The 27,342-nt window shown below is 42.3% G+C and overlaps 2 protein-coding genes across 11 annotated transcripts in view; both read left to right on the top strand.

Annotated features, from left to right (window-relative positions):
- The window catches only part of arhgap35a (Rho GTPase activating protein 35a), a 69,341-nt gene extending 60,345 nt beyond the window's left edge, over positions 1–8,996 (top strand). Inside the window, exons 4-7 of the mRNA XM_058079668.1 lie at positions 839–916; positions 2,129–2,260; positions 3,388–3,493; positions 5,102–8,996. Coding sequence (XP_057935651.1) covers positions 839–916; positions 2,129–2,260; positions 3,388–3,493; positions 5,102–5,597 — 812 coding nt within the window. The 3' untranslated portion in view covers positions 5,598–8,996. The remainder of the gene's footprint in view (positions 1–838; positions 917–2,128; positions 2,261–3,387; positions 3,494–5,101) is intronic.
- A 1,706-nt stretch (positions 8,997–10,702) lies between these two features.
- Positions 10,703–27,342, top strand: part of npas1 (neuronal PAS domain protein 1) — an 86,730-nt gene continuing 70,090 nt past the window's right edge. For 8 of the 10 annotated variants that reach the window (XM_058079678.1, XM_058079672.1, XM_058079677.1 and 5 more), the window contains exons 1-5: positions 10,703–10,837; positions 10,934–11,468; positions 13,097–13,160; positions 14,067–14,110; positions 14,200–14,312. The gene's annotated coding sequence lies outside the window, so the exon portion shown is untranslated. The remainder of the gene's footprint in view (positions 10,838–10,933; positions 11,469–13,096; positions 13,161–14,066; positions 14,111–14,199; positions 14,313–27,342) is intronic. The other 2 variants (XM_058079679.1, XM_058079673.1) reach the window with 2 other exon arrangements.

Genomic DNA, 27,342 nt, shown 5'->3' with positions numbered 1-27,342 from the left:
ATGAAACTATTTATAATGTTAATAACACTGCTGTTAAGAATGTTAGTGTTGGATTAGTTTGGACACAACTGGGATGTTAGCTTACACGCTAATGCTAACAACATGAGAGCTTTTCAGGCTGTCTACGAGTCATGTTTTGATACCAGAACCCAGCATGTATTACATTACGACTAACGCTCCACTGAAATGGTAAGAACGCATGAGTGAAAATAAGCAAATTTCCGTCTTTTTTTCCACCGTGTGGTTTGTCGGTCATAATGAAAAGAAGGCGAAACAAATGGCAGCTGTTCTTTCATGTTCCTCCCGATGCTGTTCATGTGCTGTCAGCAGGTCATAAAGCCCCAACAGGGACCACCTATAGTCAGCCTCTAACATAAACCTTCAGACATCACACTTTACCGTGCCTTTCGTGTGCCAGTAAAAAGCCAGGAAGCATAACGGTACAAGCAGATGGCGAGGGGAAAAGCCAAGGTGGAACATATCGGGAGGTAAACATGAGTGATGGGAGTTTTCTGGCCTTTGCTTGAGGGTCCAGAAGCAGCCTTGAGTGAAATATCAATCCATCAAAAACATCCTAGTAAATAAGAACAATGTTAGTGGCTTAGAAAGTAGTATTCCCAGCCTCTTGTGTCTTGTTAATAATGTGTGCCCACTTGTCACCGGCGGGCCTTGAGGAGTGCTTTATGGCTTTAATAAATAGTGCTACTAGCGTGTTAAACACACCGGGACATTACAATCAGCCATTAGAGCAACTTGGAGTGCTTCTACACACCACAGCGCAAGTAAATGCAATCCCTAAAAACCTTTTTGCTCTTTTTTTTTTGTTTTTTTTTACCAGGCTTGAGCACAGAGGGCATCTACAGGGTCAGCGGGAACAAGGCGGAAATGGAGAGCATGCAGCGTCAGTTTGACCAAGGTATGAAGCTATGCAGTCAGTTTCACGTATTATGCTTTTTATTCTACAATAAACACTCAAATATGGTACTTTTCTGCAGAAAGTCACAGGGTGCAAAGTTGGACCTTTTGTGTGAACTAAGATTTGAAAGCCAGGTTCAGTATCAGTATTCTCTGGCGTCACAAATGGGTAAAAATGTAATTACATTTTCATAATACAACCTCAAGTGCATTAAAAATTATGGTTAATTGGTTCCAGACCCAACCACGCCAAGCACATTTCCACAAAGTAGGATTCCTTATTTGTAAATGGAATTTAGTTTTAGTTCGAGGATATAAAACCTGTTTACGACCATTATTAGAGCCCTCTCGACCTGAAATAACACCCCTATAGTCATTTTTACCCTTGTATTACTCAATATAATACATAATGAGAGAAAATCAGGCATAAAGAAAACATAATATTGACTCATATGTTAGCACTGGGAACATTCTTTGTTCTTTTTTTTTTACTTCCTGTTTGGTACTTCCTGTTGTCTTATAAATGTAACATTACTGTCACCTAGTGACCAGTGTGGAATACTACATATCACAACGCCTTTGAATGCATCTTCTGCATCCTCGGATTGTCTTGTATTTGTATTTTAGTTCATTTAGCCATTTTTATGCTTGAAAATGCTTCATTTAGGTAAAAAATATATAATATTTGCAAATATGCATATTTTTTGGACTAATAGACCATATTCAGCCACATGATTGAGCGACGCTGCAGAATTTGAAGTGGCAAGGGATTACAGCATTTAGAGCAGGGGTGTCCAAACTGCAACCTGGGGGCCATTATTACTGCGGTTGTTATTTGATGACAATGCAAACAAAATATTAGGAGAATGAAGCCAAAATAGAATAAACCTGAAATATAACAGTCATAAAGACAAAAGTGAATAAAGATGCAGTACAAGTGATATATAAAATGTGTACAAATGTATTAAGATGAAGTCAAAATATCAGAATAAAAGGGGAAAATGGTGAACCATGAAATAAACAGAAAAGATGGAAAAACAAAGCAAAAAGGTAAAGTTTGGTCACCTTGATTTAGTTCATAACGGCATCGAATTCTATTCATCTGTACACGGACTCCTCTAAAGTAACTCCAAGTTTGCTTTCCATCCCGTTGCCCCGTGAGAAGATGCGAATGTTCCAAAAGTGGATAACACTCATATGGTTTCTTCATCAGATCACAACCTGGACCTGGTGGAGAAAGACTTCACTATTAACACCGTCGCCGGCGCCATGAAGGCCTTCTTCTCGGAGCTGCCCGAGCCTCTGGTGCCCTACAGCATGCAGGGGGAGCTGGTGGACGCCTTCAGTAAGTCCTGGCTTCAAATGAGAAAAACCTGAAAGTATATTGGATTGGCCTTGAAAATCCTGTTTGCATTTCTTGAACTTAACAAGCAAAAAGTCTCCCAATCCAAGTCCATTCATGGGGGGAATTGGATTCGGCTCTCAGTGAGGGCTTAGCAGAATAGGATGGAGGGGAGAATATTTAGGCAAGATGACAGCAGAATGCAGGAGACTTCTAGCTGCTCTTTTTCACTCTCCGCTTCCACTCAGGAATAAAGATTTAAGGCACAGCTTAGACTTGCATCATGCTAAAAGATTTAGCCCCGAGGCCGCATCGTGCTGTCACTTGTGTGTGTGTGTGTGTGTGTGTGCGTGTGTTCTTTTTTTAAACGGCCCCAGTGAGACCCTTCAGCCATGACGGGGACCCGATAAGGCTCCTGCAGGGGGTGCCACAATGGAAAGAATGAAAATAAAGTGGAGCCAAATACGCCATTTGAAAGCTTCATTTGGTGGAAGGTTGCCAAGTAATGCATTGCTTTTGCACCGTTTATGCTTATGGATGCATTGAAAAGGACATTTTTGCCTCTGTATAGATTGTGGAATTCTATTCAGTAAATCAGCTTCCAATTTTCAATTTTTTGAGCCGCCATAACAACAATGGTTCTGTTGTGGTTCTATGTTGCGCTAAATAAGTGTAAATAAACCCTGTGCTTAAAGAGAGACCGCTGTCACAGTTAGGACTGGCTAAAATGTGGTTTTAATCCACTGTAAAAATAAAAATAAAAAGTCCAAAATTCTCTGCTTGTAAATCACGTCGGGGACGTCTGCCCCGCTCACAAACCGACTCTTGGGTGGTGATGTCAGCTTTTCTGACTCACTCCTTGCTGCCATCAGCCTCGACACACCCTGTGTATGTGTGTGTGTGTGTGGGGGGGGGTTCATGTAATGTAAAATGGGTGTATTTGTTCACTTCACTGTGTGGTCTTTGTGTCAAAGAGTTTGACAAGCACTTTTATAGTGTGTATGAATGATTATAGTATGAAATCACTGTCTCCTATACCCATTTGTTTGGGAGCGCAGTCATTACCCTCTTCACATCTTCACGTCTTTTTCTCTCGGCTGCTTTTCCTCCCGTCCTCTGCCGCCGTTCAGAGATCAACGACAGGGAGCAGCGCTTCCAGACGATGAAGGACATCCTCCGCCGCTTCCCCAGGGAGAATTACGAGGTCTTCAAATATGTTATCAGCCACTTGAACAAGTGAGTGAAAGGGACGGGCGTTGGAGACGTTCACAAGATGGGTGGCGCTTATTTAGTGCCGCCTTTTCCACTGCACTGTACCGACTTGTCACTCCATGACAATGGCCTGACTCACCAGTTGTGCTTTCAGGAACACGGAAGGTCAATCACATGCCTTTTTCTCTTTTTATAAATGACCGTATAAATAAAAAAATGAATTCATATTTAATAATTAATTAATTAATACTCAAAAAACTAATTAATCAGTATTTTAAAGAATACTGGCAAGTAGCTCGAGTACACACAGAAAGGCAAAGTACACACACGTTATTGTTGCGGCTTACAGAAGAAGGAAAACCAGTCCAGAAGAGTCACAGTAATGTTTTGATGGCCCGTGCGTCAACTAATAGGAAGAGTGCATGGCATCGACTTTGCCTTTTAATCACAGGCAGATGCTTTGATAGAAGGGGCGGGACAGAGTAGTCGTGTTGCTATGTATTGCATCATGACCATCCATACTGTCGCTGTCTAATGTCCAAGTATTTTGGCTTTGCAGCTATAATTGTATGATTGGAACACTATCCCACATGATCCATCTCTTCTTTTGTCTTGTTTTTTTTTTTTAGACTATTTGCATTGATTACTCATCAAAATACATAACATACCAGGAGACACTAAATAATCAAGTGCTGATATCACTTTTTGGTTGTCATTTTTGTAAAAGTGCAACTAGTTTGCTATGACAAGAGTAATAAAAATCCTTATATTTATATATTATAGCTTTATAGTTATATATTTCATTTTCTTCTTGTAAAATTTTATTTTTTGTGTAATATTACAATTTAATTTCTGTAAAATTGCAACTATTTAAGTTTTTTCATAAAATTATTATTGCTACTTTTTCGCTATAAGACTAAAAATTTATAATTTTACAGGAATAGTTATATTGCATATTTTATTCTTACGTATTGAATTTTTTCCTATATATTTTTTTTTTCGTGTTGTGAAATTGCAACATTCGCTCACAATACAACTATTTGGTAAAAAAAAAATACTTCATACTTAAATTATGTGAGGAAAAAAAATCACAATTTTACAAGGATAACGTTTTTAATTCTTATAAATCACATATTTTATTATATAATTATGTATTTTTGTGTAATAAAATGGATTGCAATCATTTTCTCATAACACAACTGTATATGGTTAAAAAATAAATCATGTTTTTCTCATATTTTAGTTCACACTCATGCAGTAAAAGAAATTACAATTTTCAATTTTTTTATTCTTAAATATAACAAAATATGTACAATTATTTTGTAACCTACAATTTTAGGTTTGCTTAAATTGCAACTACACACTGCATGTATTTTTTCTGGTAATATTTTTTATTACAACATCACACTGGTAAAAATCATTTTTTGTTATTAGGACACACAAAAAACATTTTTCAAGAATAAAGTTATGTGACATATTTTACAATATATATATATATATATATATATATTTTTTTTTTTTTCCTAGTCGTCACACTAGTTGCTATTGAATCAACAGCGCCTCCGCTGGTTGCAGCTAAGAAGTGCACTCCAACAACTCCATGATGATTCCTTGGCATGTTTCTCTCTGCAGAGTGAGCCAGAACAACAAGCTGAACCTGATGACCAGCGAGAACCTGTCCATCTGTTTCTGGCCCACGCTGATGATGCCCGACTTCACCACCATGGACGCCCTGACCGCCACTCGCACCTACCAGACAATCATCGAGAGCTTCATCCACCAGTGCTCGTACTTCTTCTACAATCAGCCGCTGGCCGACGGCCTGCCGGGCTCACCCACCTCCACGCTCTCGTCTTACGGCAGCGGGGGCGGCACCTCGGCGTACTCGTGCATGGCCGGGGGCTACTCCTCCTCGCCGACTCCGTCCCCTCCAACCCCTTACGTCCTCCCGGCGACGCCGCCTGTGATCCCTCACTACGGCCCCCCGATCCACCACCATCACCACCACCACCACCACCAACAGTCGCCGCCCCATTCCCCGCCCCCTACTCCCCAGTCGCCCATCCCTGCCCTGCTGCCGCCCTCCCTGCACCCCCATCACCCCCCTACAGAACAACACACGCTGTGAAGCGGGGATCAAGGGAAAGCGGACATGGATGAGAGGAAGTAGGAAGAGGACATTGACCCGTCACGTCTTGTTTGGAGAGAACACACCTTTTTTTTTTTTTTTGCCACATGTCACCCAACAGGATGTTCTTACCACCTGAGTTCACCCGAGGCTCCTTGGAAGTACTGGAGAAGTGGAAGGTAGAGAAGAAAAAAAAAAAACCCAACCAACCGGATCTGCAGATTGGAATCATAGGCGCACTCACGCCCTTTCAGGCATTCTCAACATGTGAGCTGCTCCTCTTCATCAAGTTACAGATAAAGGTTTTTTTTAATCGCATCAACTTTCCACCCCCTTGCTGGTCTCTTGTGTGTGCGTGTGTGTGTGTGTGTGTGAGAGAGAGTCATTGCTGCAGTTTTCAGAGCAAGGACCTTGTTCAAAAAGCACTTTCCTGAGCACTTTCAAGGCACATTTCCTTTTAAAATACTGGCGTTGGGATGTCACGTGACAGCCATTTTTCGCTTTGTCAATCGCTCACTCATCCGGGAGCGCACCACTGACATCTTGAGGACTAATCGGGTACTGCAAGCCACTAACAATGGGTCGTTTTCATGGTGTGTATATCTCTGTAGCTAGCTATAAACTAGCTAGCATCGTCTCCACAAGAGTCGTCGGGTGTACAGAAAACTAACATAAACAGTTGAGATTATTAGAAAACATGAATATATGTTGCAGTTTCACTGACAAGCAGTACGTCTACCTGCCGTTGTTCCTAAGAGGTCATCAAAAAACTCACTTTATTTCGGATTGGCCTAAAGTAGCTGGGAAGGCCAGGGGGCTCATGTTTGGAGGCGCTTTTATTGAAACAAATACATGACAAACTAATGCAAAGGAGTTTTATAGCCACACTTAAAGGAAAAATGAAATACAACTATACAAAAGTTACAAGAATAAAAGAATACAATCCATTAAAATAATTTTTAAAATGTTTTAAAATTATTACTATGACTTTTTTGCCAATTGATTTATTCATTTTCAATTACAACCCTCACATTGTTTTTTTAAAAAGGCTTTATGCTTGTTTAATTGCTTTTTTCTTTAAAGTTTGACTTCCACCGCTCATTAAAATTAACATTTTTTTCTTTGTATTATTTGTACTTAAAATTTGTGAAATATCAGCTTTTTGAAATAAAACAGGAGAACATACACAATTGCACAAAATATAAGTATATTCTCATGTAATTGACATTTTTTTCTTCTAATATTATCACTTAACACAAAAATCACACAAAATATGACTTTATTCTTGTATAATTACTACTTTTTTTCCCTGATACGTTTGACTTCTTTTTTTTTTATTTTATAATATGACTTAAAATTTTCCCCCCAAATTTCCACGAATAAAATAGTAATATTCAAGTTGGGTTTTTTTTGTAATATTTCCATTTTATTCTTGACAAACTTTTTTTCCTCATCATCCTAATAATCATATACCATAAAATTACAGCTTTTTTTCATGGAATATGACTTTACAGTTAAGATGACCACATTTTTCATGATCTAACAATAAAACTGCTTTTATGAAAAAAAGTTGTGCCCATATAATAAAAAAATGCTAATTTTTTTTCTTAAATTTATTTTTTGTAATAAATTTTCCTTTTTCTTTTCAGTGTGGCCCTAATATTTTTCACAGCCTGCATAGCACAGTGTAATTTTCCATGGGACTAACAATCACACTGTAATTTCCAAAACCTACTACTCAACACTGCCCCCGGTGACAGTGCTCTGCCACTACACCCGGCTGTCATTTCCCATTTGAGGGCCTCAAGTTGTGTTTTTTGTCGGGAGCGACGGGAACAGACAGTTCATTCATGTGTCTGCATGACCGGAATGGAGCATCACAAATTCCCGGGGCTCAGCCTGCTGTTACCGTGGAAACCAGCGAGATGGGCCGAGAGGTGGATTGAGCCTTCATCCCAATTGCTTTTCAACTACATTTTTGTGTTTGAGAGCGTTAAACAGATGCTCGGCAAGGTCACCTGCGACTGCATCTCCTCGGAAGCCCCTCGCTGGCCCTTAAAGCCTTTTAAACAATTACAAAACTCCCACAGGAGCTTTTACACTACCTATTTACCCCTAATGTGTGTGTGTGTGTTTGTGTGTGTGTGTGTGCTGGACTGAGCTGACGTCCAGACAGCAGCATCGTGATCCAAACAAACATGACGGCGAGGAATGCTCATCCGTATTATGAGGAGGAGGCAAAGATGGCGGCAGGGCTGATTATGGGAGGAGTGTTGACCACTGGTACGTGTGTGTGCGTGCGCGTGTGTGTGTGTGTACATCCGTGTGATGATACTGACTGTGAGGCAGCCAAAGACTGGGCAAAAAGGTGACACTGCAGAATGGAATATTAGAAAAAAGAAAAAAAAAAGACTTTTTATGAGTCGGCAATGGCCGCGTTTTCTTTTGCAACTGATGGTGACAGATGTCTGTTAAGTTAATATGAAAACTAAACAAGCCAACTATATAGAAAGTGTTCTTCAATGGTTTATTCGGGGTGGGCTGGGGTCTAACATTTGCCCTTTAGTCAGTGGTGATAGTAAAAAAAACATCTTAAGTTTTTATGTTAATAATTCAAATGAAAATGCTTTTTTGGGGGGGTGCCCACTATAGTGCATGAATTCTTCCCCAGCAAGGAAGGAAGGAGGGCTTCACCACTCTGACTATTTAAGAGAATATTATGAACTATTTGGGGGTTGGGGGGGGGGGGGGGCAAAGGAGGGTCATAATACAAAGGAAACAAAGTAATGAAGTACTGTAAAGTGAAAAGATAACCTGTCGATGCTGAGTATGGTCATTTGTCTGGATGGGAATGGTGTATACAGCAAGGCCTTATGTGATCTGTATCATAGTTAATAAATGAAATCTTGTACAACCACGCCTCACGTCGGTCTCCATCTTCAGCTCAAAAATGTGATATTTGTGTGGAAAAAAAGGTCTGGACCCCCGAAGCAGAGGCATGAGGCGGAAAAATAATTCCACAACAAAGAAGGGAGCAGAAAGCACAGGTCATGGTTTGCCACAGCTTCATTGAAAACGACTAGAAGATGCAACAATGACCAAAATGGAAGAAAGAACCGGCATCTCACACCTCCAAACAATTGTTTTTTGGGTGCCAGACGGCCAATCAGCAGCAGCCATGTCGAGGACCTCTGAAAACAAAAACAAAAAAAAAACCCACAAAGACAAACACGGAATGTAACACAATGGGTTAATCTGAAAGTACCTCATGTTTTCTTTCATTAGCGCTCATAAAATGTGATTTTTCCCAAGTTTATACATGAAAAACCAACAGGTGGTGCCAAACAAGTCAGTCTGAGCTTTTCTTCCTGTCTCGCACACACTTTCAACTTCAATTGGTGACAAAATGATTGAATTAAAAGTTTCCCATCACGTTTCTGGGGGAAAATGTATAGATATGATATTATATTACAAAAAGGGATGGAATATTGTCTGCAATTTTTACAGAAACTTGGTTTACTGACTTCATTCATTTTCTACCGCTTTTTCCACACGAGGGTCGCGGGGATGCTGGAGCCTATCCCAGCTGCCTTAGGTCGAGAGGCGGGGTACACCCTGGACTGGTGGGCAGCCAATCACAGGGCACATATAGACAAACAACCATTCACACTCACATTCATACCTATGGACAATTTGGAGTCGCCAATTAACCTAGCATGTTTTTGGAATGTGGGAGGAAACCGGAGTACACATGCAAATTCCACACAGAGATGGCTGAGGGTGGGATTGAACTCGGGTCTCCTAGCACTAACCACTCCTTTACCGTGCAGCCCTACCTCTTTTGTATGCTTACAAAATCTGTTGGTAAACGGTCTTTCACTTGTATAGCGCTTTGGACGCAGCATCAGGACCAACTGGGGGTTCACTATCTTGCCCAAGGTCGGGTTGGGGAGATGACCGCTCGACCACCTGAGCCATGCTGCCCCCTTTTCTCCAGGGTTTTACTCCAGAAACTTGATTTGGATTTCTTTTATGTAAAGTTCTATGCTTCCAGCTTAGGATTCTGGGAAAATTGCTTAATGTAATAAATACTACAATGCTAGTAAAAAGTTGTATTTTTTGTTATTTTTTATTTTTTACAAATTTAGTCAGAAGCTCTGAATTTTCCAAAATAAGGAATCCCAACCCTGAAAAATCAAGTAAAAAGGGATGGGAATTTCCATCCACCATTTCATTCTCCATTTTCTATGCTGCTAGTCTTCACCCTGGTACACCCTGGACAGGCTCCAGAATACCAGTGAGGAAAAGCGGTATAGATAAATATATTTGTACTTTATGTGCAGTAACTTTTCCATACTTTCTCATTACCAAGCTGTACACGCCCGCCCATGCCCACGAGACTCCGCCTGCTTCCCGGGGGGCATCGCTCTTTGCCAGTTGAGGGTGATGTGCGGACTCCGTGGTCCCCGTGAAGGCCTCGCTGCCATTTCATGGTGCCCTCATCTGACCTTTTCATTGAGTCAAAGCAAAAGGAAATCCATGGCCATGACCTTTGTGGTGCTGCATCTCTCTCTTTTCTGGCTCATGGTGCAAAAAAAAAAAAAAAAAAAAAGAACAGAGCGGAGGGGCTGATTGGGAATGAAAAGGGCAGGCCAAGTGTGTACACCGGACACATGACCCTTGAACTTTAACCTTCAAGAGGTGCTGTGATGGAGAGAGGATAGTGTGGTATTTAATGAGTTGCAAATTGGAGTCAATTAGTATGAGCTTAACATGAAGCCTTGCAGCAGCTGGATGCAAACATTCTAGGCTTGCCAAAGATCCTCTACATAACAAGAGTGCTCATGTTGCATCATACAGAGAGCTATTTCGAGTGCTTTTTTGTTAAATGCATTGTAATAAATAGTAGTGAATAATAATTCATATTAAATACAAATATAATTTATTATAAAGGCAGGTGTTTTGGTAAAACCTTTATTTTGTCCCTCATTTCGACTGGCAAGGTGTGCATGTAATTCATACGTACAGCCACTAGGTGACTCTCTCGTCCCATACCTAATTTCCTCATTAGGCCACTTGGCGGCAAACAGAAGCTCATTGATTGGCTCTGGGATACGGAAGTCGGACGTTTTAATCCCGCGCTCACTTCGAGATGAAGGCGAGTCAAGAAGATGAGAGGAAAGACGAGGCCTTTCTCATTTCATGTCGGACCTCCACTTCCCGCCTCAACTGGTTATAAGGTGGGGGTTAAAGTGAATAAAAGACAAAAGAAGTTAATTTGAAGTCACTGTTGCTGAGCTTTCTCATGCTTTCCACTCCACTATATGGCTCCACAGAAGCAAGAGGCTGTTGAGCATGAAGAGAGGCTGGCGGCACGTCCGCCATGATGAGTCGAGGCACGTATCCCCGCTCAAGCGTGTCTTTGTGGGGCTTGGAGGGAGCCAGCAGCTGCGCCTGCTATTGAATTCTGATGCAGGCCGGCCTCTACAGGTGGAAATGCTCTTATCGATACGGCCTGTCCGAGCCTGACCGCCGGCCGATCCGTCTCATTGATGATTTCAGGTGCCCCCCCCCTTAGGAGCCCCATTGATTAATGTCTGGGCCATGGCGGTATTTCCATATTGATACGTCGATGGATGACGGCGCTCCAGGAACAAGCTGTTATTGAGCTGCTTTGCTTGATGTGTTTATGCCTCATGCTCATAATGGGCCTGGGACTTTTATTTAGAGCCAAGATGGAGGTGTCAACATGCGTCTATTTCACTAGCTCTCAATGATAAAGCACAGCGATTCAAGCAGAGATGGATGCCCCTGAATTACTGTCAAAGATTTCTGAATCACCAGTTGTTACCAGAGAGGGGACCATTTGAGGTATGCAAAAAGAGCTGTTTATTTTATTTAAAAAAAACTGGAAACGTTGACTAGTCGAAGAAGTCTCACTAATATGCTAGCAGCGACGTTTATTGGGCCCTTAGCAGGAATATGGCTCGTGACTAAGGTGTTATTGTTACAATTAAACACTAAAAATGAGCAGGAAAAAAATGGGAAAATAGTACTAAAGGTACAATCTAAGGAAAATCAACAAGCAATAATAACACAATTTGTCTTTAAATGTGTATCCTGTTTACAAAATAATATACTGTATTTTCTGGACTATAAGTCGCACAAGGCCAAAAGCATAATTGGGTAGAAAAAGAACATACATAAGTTGAACTGGAGTATAAGTCGCATTTTTTATTTAGCAAACTAGTTGACCAAAACAGACGTTACATCCTCTTGGAAGGCAAGAAATAAAAAAACAGAGAACAGGCTGAATAGATGTAAGGTATGCTAACACAATGGTTATTTAGCTGCACAAAAAATAAACATGAACAGAAAAGGTGTCCAGTGTTTATGTAACATAAACATTTTTTTTTCATTTATAAGTCGCTCTGGAGTATAAGTCGCAGGAACAGGCAACCTATGAAAAAAGTGTGACTTATAGTCCGGAAAATACGGTATATATCTTGCGTACGTTCAGGGATCTTGGGCCTATAGCTGTATTGTACTGTCAAATATTATATAAATATCAGTATTTAACAGCCATCCTGCTCATATCTTATAGCATGGCTATCTTGCAGTATTTCTTTCATGATTTGTGTGTTTGCACCATTTTTTAGAAATCATGCAACGTTTATGTGATTGTGATTGCAGTGTTTGTTTTCTGGTGTTGTGTGATGAGAGCATATTGGTAAATAGAGGTTTAATATAAAGATTGACACATGCGTTGACAAATGGCCGTTCTAGGCGTGGCTTCAATGATCTGACAAAAAAAAAAAAAAAAAGGAAATGACCTTTTGTCTTCCATAAAGAAGCAAAGGCAGAATGATATTAACATTTAAATTAGGTCAGGCAGGAATATATCCTACAAGGTTGCATGACAAGCAGCATCGTTTGTCAGTCAAGAGTTTGTGGATCGATACTTGGAATGTTGAGATTTCTCTGTAATGTTAAGAGAACCTGTGTGTTTTTAGTGTGTGCAGACTCTCGTTTCTTATAGGGTGATATCGCTGTGTTATCTACACTATCTTTATTTAAAATGGTTAGTTCCTCCTCTCTGAGGGTTAAGCATCACACACATCAACTCCGCAGAGAGAGCTGCGAGTTGTGAACCCAATTTTAAAGACGTCCTCATTTAAAGGACATGCGGAGACAAAAACATGCGTCTGCTTGTCTCGGAGATTAGTTTGCACACGGAGAGGCCATCGAATGGAAGAGTCGAGACGGTCACATGGGCCGGAGGTCAACGTGACACGCATCGGGGCGCTAACATACACACGTGCTGATTACCTCTCAAGTGGAAAAAATGGACATCATAAATGTATGAGCAACGTGCTTGTTTTGGTGCTTGATTAATTATGCCATTTAATTCCACATCCACCATGCTGCTCCTCCATATCATTTCCCACTGGTCTCTCATCTTCTATCAATCTCCACTCCTTTTTTTTTTCTTTTTACAGCTCCTCATCACCAAATGAATCATAGATCCGGCGTAGAGTCATGTAGCCTTGACCAATCGTGAGGGTGAGACGTTTCGCACTCATGTAGTTTGCAAACGACTACTGATTTTAAACATGTGAGCTTTAGGTGACAAATAATTAGTATTTTTATTTCTGTTTCTGTACTTTTATTAATACGGGAACATCTCTGTGAATGTTCTGAACTCCTCCTTCCATGCAATCCCCGTTTATGGAGGTGAATTGGTTCCAGACCTGACCATGATAAGTAGAGTTTCTTATTTATGAATGGAATATGTTTGTAGTTGGAGCATAGAAAGCCTGTAGAAACCGTAAATCCAACTTAGGGTTTTTAACACTATTAGAGCCCTCTAGACATGAAATAACACCCCTATAGTCACCTTTACACTCCCAGTATAGTAAACATTCATTTATTCATTTTCTACCGCTTATCCGCACAAGGGTTGCGGGGGGTGCTGCAGCCTATCCTGGCTGTCTTCGGGCGAGAGGCGGGGTACACCCTGGACTGGTGGCCAGCCAATCACAGGGCACATATAGACAAACAACCATTCACGCTCACATTCATACCTATGGACAATTTGGAGTCGCCAATTAACCTAGCATGTTTTTGGAATGTGGGAGGAAACCGGAGTACCCGGAGAAAACCCACGCATGCACGGGGAGAACATGCAAAGTCCACACAGAGCTGGCCGAGGGTCTCCTAGCTGTGTGGCCTGCACGCTAACCACTTGTCCGCCGTCCTACAGCATCCTTTATATCCATCCATTCGTCCTTTATCCGCAAATCCCCAATAGGGTTTTGGGCATGCTGGGGCCTATCCCACCTGACTTTGGGTGAGAGGTGGGGTACACCCTGGACTGGTTGTGTCCATCTCATGCATCATGGTCCATTATGCAAATTGCCAATGTAATATTTATGCAAAGTGGTTTAACAAAGAATTTCTTTTTTGCAGTTTTCTTGAGTCGGACTCAACAGCACCTCTGCTGGTTGCTGCTAGTAAGTGCATACCCAAAGAACCAAGTCCACGCAATCAAGTTTTTAATGTGATAAATGTGTAATTTTCTCTATTTTGTTTTCCTCCACAGGTCCTCCATGATGTGTTTTGAGTGTGAGGGCCAGAGTGACGTCCAATGGGACCTTGGCTGCCCTCTTCTTCCCAGCAAGGCCAACCTCCTCCTCAGCTGCCTGACAGTTCCAGGTTAGCCCTCTCTTTACTTTCCCCCTCCCTGGCCCTTCCCAAATCTCCCGGGAGGCCCCCCCATAGAGAATACTGCTCAGATCCAGAGCCCCTTGCCAAAGCCCGCAGTAATCCTCTCCATCGATCGCCATGAGAATTTCCTCCCTGGCGCAGCGGGCGCCGTTCACCGCCATTCGCACTCCTTGCCCCCCACCCCCACCCCCTGTCTCCCTCCTCTAAAGCAGGCAGCTTCTTTCATTTAGAGACAAAATAGGTGCAGGCACATTACCTGCGTCCGCTCTCATCTTCCTCCATGCTGGTTGATGAGGTGGTGATAGCGGGCGGCATGTTGCTCTGCTGTTCTTTCAATTCGGTTGGACAGGAGTCAAGCACACCTCGCCGTAAACAGTTTTCTCTAACGAAAGCCCTTCTTCTGTGTAGTCTGCAAGAGCCCAGATTCCGGCCAGCTATTGTTTGGCATTGACACAAGGTGCGATGGCTACCGAAATAAGTGACGTGTACCACCTTTTGGAATCTTTCCGGTACACGCTCCAAAGGCCAACATCCACACTCTGAGCTGACCGTATACTGACCGTATCTCTCTGTCCAATACCCACATTGTGAACGGAGCCTGAGGGGTTTATTTTGTTGTCAGACCTTGCGGCAATACCTGCATCACTTCTCAAAGCAGTCACGTGCGACAGCCAGGCAGCGAGCCTTCGTACGTCAACATCTGGGGCTCCTCCCTTAAATAGAAACGCCTCCTCCATTACTCGACATACGCTTCAAAGCCACGGCACATCTCCTAACATCGCTACTCCTAGCCTCCTTCATCATTTTGCTACTTTGTCTCTTTGTGTGCCGTGCCTCTCCGTGTGATCTTTTGTTCAAGACTTAATTGAACCAACCTGGGCGGAGACTTTGCTATATCGGAGCACCAAAGGACTTCACCCATTACATAATGGCTTTATTGGAAACATCATTTTTTTTTCAGCGCAAAATAACAAATTAATAGATGATTCATTTAAGAAAATCATCAGGGCCTTGAATCAAACCCACACTTTCTGCCTTTAAAAGGCAGCAGCTGTACCATTACACTAGATGGTTGAGTGGGTGAATTAAAATAGAACGATTATCAGTTTACTCGTCTCTCTTTTCTTTCCCACCGGCCTGAGGCTGACACACATTCTTGGCGCATTGGCTGAGAATGAGCCCCCATCAGAAAATGTGACCCTGTCCACAGCGTATGTTTCCATGGCTCTGATCCTGGGGTAACGCTACACCAAATCTTAGCTGGCTGTGACAGTTTCTTAATGGGCGGGCTACTTCCTGGTTCATGAGGGGTGATGTCAGATGACCGGATTGTATCATGTTTGATTCTGGAGCAGGCAGAGTTGGTTTTATCGGGACTCAAATACAAAAAAGGGAAAATGCATCCTTTTACAGAAAGTGGAAAAATCGTTTGTTTGTTAGCTAGCAGGTGACTTTCTGATTGATAGCTAGTGATGACACATGCGGCAGGGTTGTTTCCGCGGCTCTGATCCTGGGGTAACGCGACATCAAATCTGGTTGTGACGGTTTCTTAGTTGGCAGGCTACTTCCTGGTTCATGAGGGATGATGTCAGATGACTGGATTGTAGGACCCTGCTGTTTGCTTTGTCCATCAATTTTTGTGAAGCCCTTCTAGTAACACAGCAAAACAATACTGTGCTTGGTCACTGGTTTGAAGTAAATCAGCATTAGTGGTGGTAGTAAAAGCAGCTATTTAAAGGTGTTGTGTAGAGTGCAAGCATGCTGCAAGATGTATCATTGCTAGGGAGTCCTCCTGGGAAGAGCCCCCAACCACCAGTATATCCCGCGTAACATACTTGCTCATCATTTATTGACAAGGCCAACTCACACACACAAACACCTCAGCTCTTTCTGTGTGCGGATGTGTTTTTCTTTTACCTCTCCCTCTGCAGTCTGTTGCTGAACAACAATAGATGATTAAACCTCATACTTTATTAACACGTCGGCTATGTCGGCGGCATGCTAAGTAACCGTCAGAGTTCACCCCAGGAAGCGTTGATACAATTTAGAGAGTAAATACACATTTCTTCGTTACACTTCTCCTGTCCTCCCCTCCCTTTCCTGTTTAAACCCACCCCACCCCCCCTGTGTCCGCCCCGTGTCCGCAACTATCCCCCCACCGTCCCCACCCCTCACCCTCTCTTTCTCTTTATTAATTTATTGGGTTGTTATTCTCCTTGCCTGCCTGCGCTAATGAAGGCGGGATGCAGATGAGGGCGAAGGTCGTCTCCGTAGCGATCGACCTCATCGCCCTGCAGCATGGCACTCTGACTGGCACGGGTCAGTGGCAGCTGTCAATCAAAGCACACTCACACCTGAGCTTGCATATGTGCATTATATCCGCATACACACTTTTGTCGTTCATGATCCCTAAAAGAAAAGCAGCTTTTAAACGTCATGTAGATGATGTTTGTGTAAGATTATTTAACAGTGTGTTGTCCGTGCTATTATTTGTCTGACAAATACACCACATGGTGGCGCTGTTATGAAACCCCAAAGTTCACCTGCGTTAGTTGGATAGACTCCAAATTTGTCACACAGCTCAACATGCTGAACAAAGCATGCACTACACCAGAGATGGGCAAACTACGGCCGGGGGGCCACATCCGGCCCGCCAAGTGTTTGAATACGGCCCGCCGTTCTTTCCAAAGTATTTAATTTAAACTTAACATACAACCATCAAACATTTTGATGGTTTAAGTAGCTGTTTGATCAATTCCGTTATTTGATGTGGTCCTAAAAAAAAGAGACACAACACACACTTTTACAGATATCATACTTCCAGGTGGACTGTTACGTGTAAATGTAAATATATAGTCTGGCCCCCAATAAATTTTGTTAAAGCAATGCGGCCTGCAAGTCAAAACATTTGCCCACTCCTGCGCTATACGCTCGGTAACTTAAGGAGGTTTAGCCGAATCACAGTAAAATTTGGTATACCGCTTTAGGGGACTCAAAGTGTTTTTGTGTGAAATTTGAACAAGACTGGTTGAAAAACATGGCCACCATCAATCAAAGTGTTTTTTTTATTTATCTGTATTCCATGTACTGTATGCTTGCATGCATTTTGCATTTTGAGCAACATCCTTGGGTGGAAGTTGTGTTCTTACAATAGCAGGCTACATGAAGCATGGTTTTTCAATATCACATGAATCCCGCTGACACTGGTGGATCCCATACGTGGATTCAGTGGGACCAACAGGGCAAACCTTTGACTAATCCTCTGAAAAGTCATCCCTATTGAATGTATGTATTGATGAATGACACCTATTTGACTGCAAGTGGTCCCCAATGCTACATCCCAGTGACTGATGAAGTTCCTTTACATGGTTTTCTAAGGAAATGTCTGCTTTAAACATCCCTCACTCCCTTGAAAAGCCCGGAACAATTCGCTACACTTTAACATTGCTATTTTATGCAAATTAAGAGATGTTAGCATTACCAATCATGTCTAAATCCAAACCAGTTAGGACACGGTGGTCCTAAGCATTTAGCATGCTTATATAGCTGTGAACATTGATTCTCAAACTGTGTGAGGAGTACCACTGGTGGTAGTCTTGTATAAAAATACAATTATATCACACATATGCAAAAATTAATGTATTAATGTTTTTAATATCCTGATATACAATTCAAATTAAATCTTACTTTGTTTAAATGTTTATTTATGATATAATTATTTATTATATTTATTTATTTAGCATTAGAATATATATTTTTTCTTTCTTGTTATTGTAAAATGACTGCTGATTTTTCTATTTTTGCTGATATATATATATTTTTTACCTTTTTAAAAAAAAGTTTTCTTGTTAAATTACACTTGTAGAATGTGGCACAGGCTGATAGAAAACAGCCGCGGGCCGCAAATGGCCACTGGGCTGCAATTTGGATATCCCCTAGCAAAAACGAGCAAAGCGAGCTAAATATTAGGTAATACCTTGTGTACAATGATTATTGGTCCACAACTATTCCCTAGGCATTGACTAATAAGTTAGCTAGTGATCAACAATATCTATCTGGTTAGTGTGCTAGTTTGCTTAAGATAGACTGTATCTGCAATCCCGCTAAATATTAACATAATCCCAATCGTTTGGCTAACATGAAGCTTGGAATTGAGCTAGCACACAATCCTAATTTAGAGGAGCATCATAAAAGCTTATTAAATGTGACTGACCATGCTGAGCCTGTTTAGTATTTACATCAAAACAACTTTACATTTATTCTTCACTTCATAGCATCCAGCTATCTATCAGTCTGTCTTTAAGATTTCTAGTTAGCGTGCCAGCTGTCTTGTTAGCATGCTAGTTTAGTTCCCTCGCATTGATTATGGCCCTTGTAGATGGAGTCAGTCTTCATACTAATATATTTTCCCAATAGTTCGTCGAACATGAATAATTATAAGTAAAAAAATAATAATAGTAATTAGTCCCATAATTGAGCTTTGGTCTTTTAGCAATATACCAAATTTTTGTTGCTACCTAAGTTAAATTGGGGAGTTCTGACCTCTAACCACCAGTCATGTCCAAGAGTAAACATCCATCCATCCATTTTGTATGCCGCCTATCCTCACTCCTGACATATGGTCGTGGGGGTATGCTGGAGCCTATCCCAGCTGTCTTTGGGTGAGAGGCGGGGTACACCTTGGGCTGTTCGCCAGCCAATCACAGGGCACATATAGACAAACAACCATTCACACTCACATTCATACCTATGGACAATTTGGAGTCACCAATTAACCTAGCATGTTTTTGGAATGTGGGAGGAAACCGGAGTACCCGGAAAAAACCCACGCATGCACGGGGAGAACATGCAAACTCTCCAAACGGAGAATTAAATCCAGGTGTTACCGATCTCCTGTGTAGCCTACATGCTAACCACTCGGCCACCAACACTAGCACACTCCATAGGTGATAGAAATATGTCAGCTCAGCATCACAAATCACTCAAAACTCCTCCTCCATGTCCCGTGAGTGTGCATTTGTTTGTACAAGCACTCTTGTATCCGTGTAGCGTCTTGTGTACGTGTCAGTTTTGCTCAGGTTTTATTGTGGTGGATTTATTTATGGGCTCTGACATGTTCATGAGTCTTCTCACCTGCAAAACACACACACACACACACACATCTCTATTAGCAGTATAGTAGTGTTAACAGTGTGATGCCATGCGTGAACTTTCCCACCTTTCCCTCATATCTATGCAAAGCTGGGGTCTTGTCAATCAGTCACCTTGGTGACACAGAGCCCCACCTCCCCAATTAGAGCTGACAGGGCAGGATTAGGAGGGGGGCGGGCCCCCGCCGACCTGCCTACGTGTCAATCATGAGCCGGGCATCCGCGCGCCTGTTTACTGTCAGATCCCATCTCCGTCTGTCAGACTGCTGGCAACCGTCGCCCAGGGAAGTGAGGCGGCAGCAGGGGCGGCGGCGAGGGTTGGGGTGTTGGGTGGGGGGGTGGGAGTAAGGAGATCTGATCAGAATTAACTATGCTTCTCCCCACAGACCGGCCGTGCTTTTAATTCATGAAAGGGATGAGAGGGAAAAGTGGTAGAGGGAGGAGAGCGTTTCAAACCCCGAGCTTCTTTAGAAGTTTTTGCACTGATGTTTCTGCTCTCCTTGACAATCACTTTGCTGACTCTCCCTCCCGTTGTTCTGCCGCTACAGCCCTCAATAGTCCACGACCTGCTTCCCACAAGCTGCTAGGACCTTCCATTTCCCTCTGAACTAGTCAGCAGGATTGCTGAAAAACTACACAACAGACTTTCATGGAACTTTCTCAGCCAATATTTCAAAATAGTTCAAAATAGAACAGCTCCCGCACCATAGAATGCAAATGGTAGAGTCCAGGCTGTCTTATCTGAACGCAGGTGGGACAGAATTCTAAGCCGGCAAACTGGACACTACCCCCGCCGCCAATCATTATTTATGCTGAAATTAAGTACTAAAACCTCACAACCTTCTTGTACTTTAACCTGTGTAGTGAATGGAGCCCACCCATATGTATAACTGATGCACACACACAGATGTCTGTTAATGTGTCAATAATCCGGGCCCAAAAATTTGTAGATAGTATGGTCACATTTTGAGAAAATGTAACATTGACAAATAGACAGACAAAATATGTAATAATAATTCAAGTGGTGTCGTTTTTAGTCATGTACAGTGAAGTTACTTTTGATCTGAATCTGGCGCCCTTCAATCTCGTAATGCCAGAGGAGTAGTTCACACTAGAAGAACATGCCATATGTCTTAACGTCTTCTCACGCCATCATCTTTGAACCAGGAAAGTAGCCTGCCAGCTAAGAAATGGTCCAACACTACAGAAATCCGCCCACCGTTGTCCTAGAATGCAAATGTTGGAGTCTAGCCCTGCTTGATATTGGCTTTCTATATCCGATACTGTCCAGCATGTTATGTCGATATCAGCAGCAGCTCTGTAATCTGAAAGGTCTGTAATATGTGCCCTGTAATTGGCTGACTACCAGTCCAGGGTGTACCCCGCCTCTCGCCCGAAGACAGCTGGGATAGGCTCCAGCATACCCACGACCCTTGTGAGGATAAGCGGTAGAAAATGAATGAATGATCCAAGATGCCTCCCTTCCCCCTCGCATAACCAATGTTTTATGTCATGTTCTGTATGTTGAGTTTTGTGTTTGTCTTTCTTTTCACAGCATTTCCTGTTTTGTACTCGTGTTTTGTTTTCATTTTAAGCTGCTTTGTGGTCTCGTGCAGCTGTACCTGTTTCTCATTATTTAGGAGAAGCCGCAATACACGCAAAGACCAAAATGTAAGGCAGACAACTGTTTTGTTTGTTTGTTGAAAATTATACAAAATAGGGGTTTGAAAAAGGCGGTTTGACTGCAGAAAGAAAAATAAATATGGTGTTTATTTTCCACGAACAATCCACACAATAGAACCGTTTTCTCTCAACCCAGAAATGGTGCAATTCCTTTTGAACCAGGAAGTGGCCAGCTAATATACGGGCAGAGAAATATTTTGTTTTTTGTTCCAGCACCAACGGAACCCCGCCCCATAATTCAAAAGGTAGGGAGACCTGTTCCTAAAATCCTCCTTGGATATCTTCTTAGATTTCCGGACTCAATGGAACCATTTCCCCCACTCTGTCGTCAAAGCTGGTGTGTCATTTTGTGTCTGAAAGTAGTTTAAGAACTAAGATACAGACGGACGGACAAATGCAGAGTCCATGCACACAGTTCAACCTTGGTGGAGGTCTGCACTCGTCTGCGTGTTGTTGTACTTTTAAATTGCACTAATATGTATTTGTCACAGAGTTAAGGTCAGTTTGTTTACTTCTGCAGTACGTGTCTGGAGAAGAGGTTAGTGTGTGCATGTACAGTGTGTGAATACATAATGCTGTTTGGCCCCTCGGTGTGTGTCATGTGCGCAGGGTTCACACTACGTCTACTGTGTGTGTATGTGTGTGTGTTTGCATGTATATCCCCTGCTCTGAGGGTCCCTGGCGTGTTTGCATTTCTTCTCTTTTGGGGTCTCTGGTACTGGCCTCACTTTGACCCCGGTGCCCCCACTCTAATCCTTTAGCAAATTAGGGGTTGTGTGTTTCTGAAGGGGGTGTTTGGGGGTCTGTGCCAAGCCACGGCTCTGGGATTATAGAGAGTGAAGGTCTCAGCCTTGTGGAGGATGAAGTGGAAGGAAACAAAAGGGAGCAGTGGAGAGGAAAAAAAAAAAAGAACGGTATTGTCAGCATTGTGTTGGGCGCCAATGCTTATGGGGGATATCTCATTACCTCGACCACAGACAGCCATTTTACGTCTTTATGTTGTTTGTTCAGACCAAATCTAATTGACAGATTTCAAACGTTGGCATCTGTAGTGCCATTTGCAGCAGAACACTCTTTGAGTTGGAGAGATAGATTTTTCATTGCAATTATATTTGGAAAAATTAGTTCTGGGGTCTAGACCAGGGGTGTTCAAACATTTTCTACAAAGGGTTGCATTTGAAAAATTGAAGAATACAGGGTCACTTTAATACATTTTGTATATTAAAGACCAATCCAATGTATTCTAAGCTACATGAACAAAACATTTACATACTAGCTTTGCACTACAGGTGAGCAAAGCAAATTAATGTAATGTCTAATGCAACCTTGTTTTTTGTTGGCCGCGGATTTAGTAGGATTCACTTTTCAACAACACTATGTTCCAAATATGTCCTACACTGTCTCTGTTATTGTACGGCCAAACATTGTGCCCCAAAAAAGCATCCACACATTGGTGACTCAGTCTCTGTGAAGAATGCTTAGTGGGACACGGACAGATTCTGGCCATGGAATCTTTAAGTCATCCTTATTGTGTGTATGTGCTTAATTTTGTTCACAGTATGCACACAGAAAGGTAAAAAAAAAAAACTAGGTTTCCATCTGCCTCCTTCCTCCTTTCAAGCACTGTGCACCGAGAAGGCGTTCAAGTGCACTGCGTATTTTAGAGGGGAATCGTTGCTTTTTTTTAAAAAAATTGGACGTCTGCAAAAAAAAACTTGATAAAGCAGCTGAGAAACTATAGTGAATTCAAGAAAGAAATCACAGCAAAGTAGCAAGGTGGTGGCTGAAACCGGAGTACCTGGAGAAAACCCACGCATGCACGGGGAGAACATGCAAATTCCACACAGAGATGCCTGAGAGTGGAATCAAACTCGGGTTTCTTTGCCGTGAAAGGTGTTATGTATTTTTTAAATTATGTAGAAAGGCCAAAAAAACATAGATAAATAAGGCAAAGTCTTATTGTTAGTCAACATTTCAGCTTCCCTTTACTTTGTGCCTTTTTGTTCTATCTTTGGGTTTCTACACTTTTCCAATGTGCCATGGGCCAATAAAAAACAATCTGCAGGCCACACTTTGGACACCCCCCGGCTTTATTGAATATGCGGAGGGCCACAGAAAACCCAAGGTGAGTGTCGAAAATGGTGGCGGTCCTAAAGCACTTTGGACACGAGTGGTTTCGGCTATCATCATAAAACCTATTATGAATGGGAAGCAACAGTTGAACATTCATAACTGTCATGTATAAGCTGAAGTACCGCAGTTTAATAAGAGTAATAAACAATAACAGAAACATCAACCACTAAGGTAAGATGGGAGTGTGTTAGCTTTGTATCTGATCCGTGTTGAGCGTCAAGGTGGCGTAATGAGCCTTTTGTTTAGAATAAAACACTACAGCCGTATGCTGCAGACAGCTCAACACGCACACTGTCACGTCCGCTGATTGCTGTACGTTTGCAGCCTGTGTCGGTTGCCGGGGAAATGTGGGCGGAACATGTTTGGCGCGTGTTTGCATTAGAGATGCGTCGCAGGTTTGTTGTCTGCGAGGCGGTTCAGGTGTCTGTTAATGTCTGCTGAACGACCTCGCTGCAGGGAACGGGCTATCAGGCTGAGAGGGAGACTATCATGTTAATTACTTTACACACACCCTGAGAACACACACACACATCACTCATCTTTCTTTCATTTTGTCATTCCTCCGCATTCTCTCTTTTTGAAGGTCTCGCACGTCAATTCCCCCTCTGCTTTCCAGAAAGATTGTTTTATATTCTAATCAATTCAAGTCGGTGCTGTGAAATTAATTGACATTCATTCGATGATTCTAAATTCCTCCGAGGCTTCTTTTGTTTCCGCCTGTCAGTGAGCTGCAAGTGAAATTGGGCTAAATGTTTTGTCATCTCACACTCCCTGGGTAAGCCCACTCCAAAGCGTGAGCCTGAGGTCAGCTTAACCTCCTCACAGCCTGTCTTTACCACTCACGATGGAGAAAAGGGAGAGGGTGGCTGATATCGCCGTCCTGGGCCAAGATCATTCCTCCGTCTTCTCCTGTCTTCTTAAGGAGGGGTTTATTTTTTATGATTTTTTTTGTAAAGGCGGGGCTGGGAGGAGCCGTATTGGCCGGGGCAGGTAGACGCTGTTAGTTAAATGATGCTGGCACGCACAAGAGGGATTGCTTTGGGAAGTTGTCATCCATCATGGTTTTAGAATGACTCAAAGCAGCACTCTGCTTGGAGGGTTATGGTCTGGCGATTCATGATTGATGGGAGCTGGATGTGTGTGTTTTAAGGCGAGGCTGAGGAACAAATTGTGTGCGTGTGTGTTGGAAAATGAGTAGAGACGGCTGTTTAGGGAGCTTCTTCAAGTGACTCTAATCAGATAACAACAATATCTACAGTACCTCACATTTCAGCAGCCATTTTTTATGACAGTACATCACCTCAAGGGAAAATACTATCGAAATGAAAGTGATATATTTTAGAGGAGTCCGTGAACATATCGTATGGCAGTATCCACTGGAAATACGTGGCTGCTATCGTCCACAACCCAGTCTTTGACCAGTGGGAATCATGATAGTGATGGTGCTAAGAAGACGGAGCCTGGAGACGCTCTGCCATCATTTGGTAACGATTCACCTTCCAGGTAAAATATGTAAACTAAGGGTGTTTAAAGTGCAGCCCCGGGGTCATTTGCGGAACGTGACTCATTTTTTTATGAGCTGGTGCCACATTGTAAGGATAAGAAAATTGAGCAAAAAGTCATAATGTTGCAAGAAAAAGTCGATACAATTTGATATGAATAGAAATATCTCAACTTTTTTTTAACTCATTTGCCACCAAAGACATTTTTATCAACTCGTAAAAACGGCCACAAGATGGCAGAAATCCATATTATGAGAGCTAGGCATGCATCTTTCCCATGTACGTATGTCCCACCACTCCACAGCAAGCAGGAAGTGGAAAAGCAAGGAGTGTAGCATGCAGAAGGTTACACATTGAAGGGACATTTTAATGCACGCTCACACACAGTTCAGTTCCAAATGTGAAAATTGTAAATAGTTTGTGGTGTTATATTTGTAAACGCATTATAACAACCATTTATTTGTATTGTTTATTTTCTGGCATAGTTGTTTACATATTTGGCAAAATATACATGGCTAAATTTACGTCAAGGTGAAATGTGATGCTTGAAATGTACACTACCGCTCCAAAGTTTGGGATGACTTAGAAATGTTTTTGTCCAGTCTGAGATATGGCTTTTTCTTGGCAGTCCTGCTATGAAGTCCAGCATCCTGAAGTCGCCGCTTCACTGTTGATACTGACACTGGTGTTTGATGGCTACTATTTAGTGCAGCTGTGAGGCATCTTTGTCTTAAACTACACACTCTCTTGCACAGTTGTGCATCGTTTTTCCTTGTTAGACCCAGTTTGTGCTGCTCTCTGAAGGGAGTAGTTAACAGCATGGTAAGAGATTTTAGTTTTAGTTTAGATTTTTAGATGGCTTTTCTAATCATCTATTAGCCTTATAAAATGATGAACTTGGATTAGCAGCCATACCAGGAGATTGATGCAGAGGACTGACAGTTGTTGATAGTCGGCCTCTATGCAAAAATGTAGATGCTTCTTTGAAAAATTAATTTTAATTGTTTGTGAAATGGATAAAAATGTTTGTGAAATGGAAAAAATTCTTTGCGAAATGCATAAAATTTTGTTTTTCTTTGGAAAACAAAGAATTTTGCCAGTGACCCCAAACGTTTATCTTTTCTCCCTTTTATTTTTTGACAACTGATATTTTGCTGAAACTTAACTTCTGCAGCTGATTACTAAACTAATGTTTTTGTTCTTTTTTTTTCAATCAGAGGTGAGAGTCTCATCTTTCTTTTGCTATGTTCCATGTTTATATAGTAGCCCTAGAACGCAATATTCTAAGTGCCTTTTAAAGATCAGTCAAAACTATCACAAATGTCTGCTACTTGAGGGGGGTATGTTTTTTGAAAAATGTATAATGCAAATCAGACGACGATGACTAGACTCTAGGTGAGGCTGGGCTGCATCAAGGGTTCCACATATTCAAAACAGGAACATGAACATAGAGCATGAATGCTTCTTCATAACATCGGCTTCACTTTCCTACTGCATTCTGCCGGAGACCTGGTATTGCTTCTTCTTACATTGTCGCCGGGAGTACTTCCGGCTTCCCAGCATGCCTTGAGGCACTTGTTTTGTAAAGAGTCGTGGTTCGCGTTAACACGGTCGCTTGTTATTAGTAGTAATAGTTTCCCTGTGTGTGTTTACTTACCTGTTCCATGTTGTGCTGGCAATTATGGTCTGTTTATTGACCCCCACCTCTGTTTAGGATAAGTGTGAGCTCGGTGTTTGCTGTTGCTTGCCCGATTAAGGTGCCTCTGATCAGCTCTTGCGGAACTCTATTTCGGGGGTCAAAAACAGGTCTTGGTGCCCTGTGTTTGAGACCACCGCTCTGCTGAGATGGTTGGTTTGTTTTAAGACCGTGTCCATGCTGAAATGGTAAGCAGCTTTTGCCCCAGAATGATCTACTCTGTGTGACACCTTGGTATCAGTCACCGTACAGGTACTTTATTTGCACCATTTCCATCCAATCATGAGCGAACAACCATTCCCCATTGAGTTCTGCTGATGTACCTAATGTTGTGAGCACTTGTGGATGCAGACAACTAAGCCCAAGTGCCCCTTTGTGTACTTATAGAATTTCTTTAAGCTGAAGCATTTAGTGAGCCTTTACCTCTCGTATTCATCCATTCTCCTGGCAAGAGTCTCCCCTCACTTCATTCTTAACTTAGTGTGATCCCAATATTCAGGAAAGATCATGGAGAGCACCCAATACCAATCGATGTCCAATTAGCGAGACGCCGCACCCCGGGGTGGGGGGGGGTCGGTGGTTGGAGGGATGGGGCGGCTCAGGAGGTGAAGTTTAGGAAAGGAAACAAGGAGATGAGGAGGGTGCAAATACAGCATGCAAGGTCTATAAGTGGGCGGAGGTAAGGCGCTGGTGGGGGTGTTGATGTTAGATGCTCAATCAAGCCGTGTGAGGACAGTGTAATTAATCCATTGAAGATGTCTGATTGCAGATGACTTTGGGAATACCAGAGTGCTGGCTGGAGGCCGGAGGGAGGCGGGAACAAGATGGATGCAACGGAGCAGGGGGAGGAAACG

Source organism: Doryrhamphus excisus, chromosome 8 (genome assembly GCF_030265055.1).
Source record: "Doryrhamphus excisus isolate RoL2022-K1 chromosome 8, RoL_Dexc_1.0, whole genome shotgun sequence".
NCBI lineage: Eukaryota > Metazoa > Chordata > Actinopteri > Syngnathiformes > Syngnathidae > Doryrhamphus > Doryrhamphus excisus.
The sequence above is the reverse complement of the archived record's forward strand: the minus strand, read 5'-3'. Positions and strand labels throughout refer to the sequence as shown.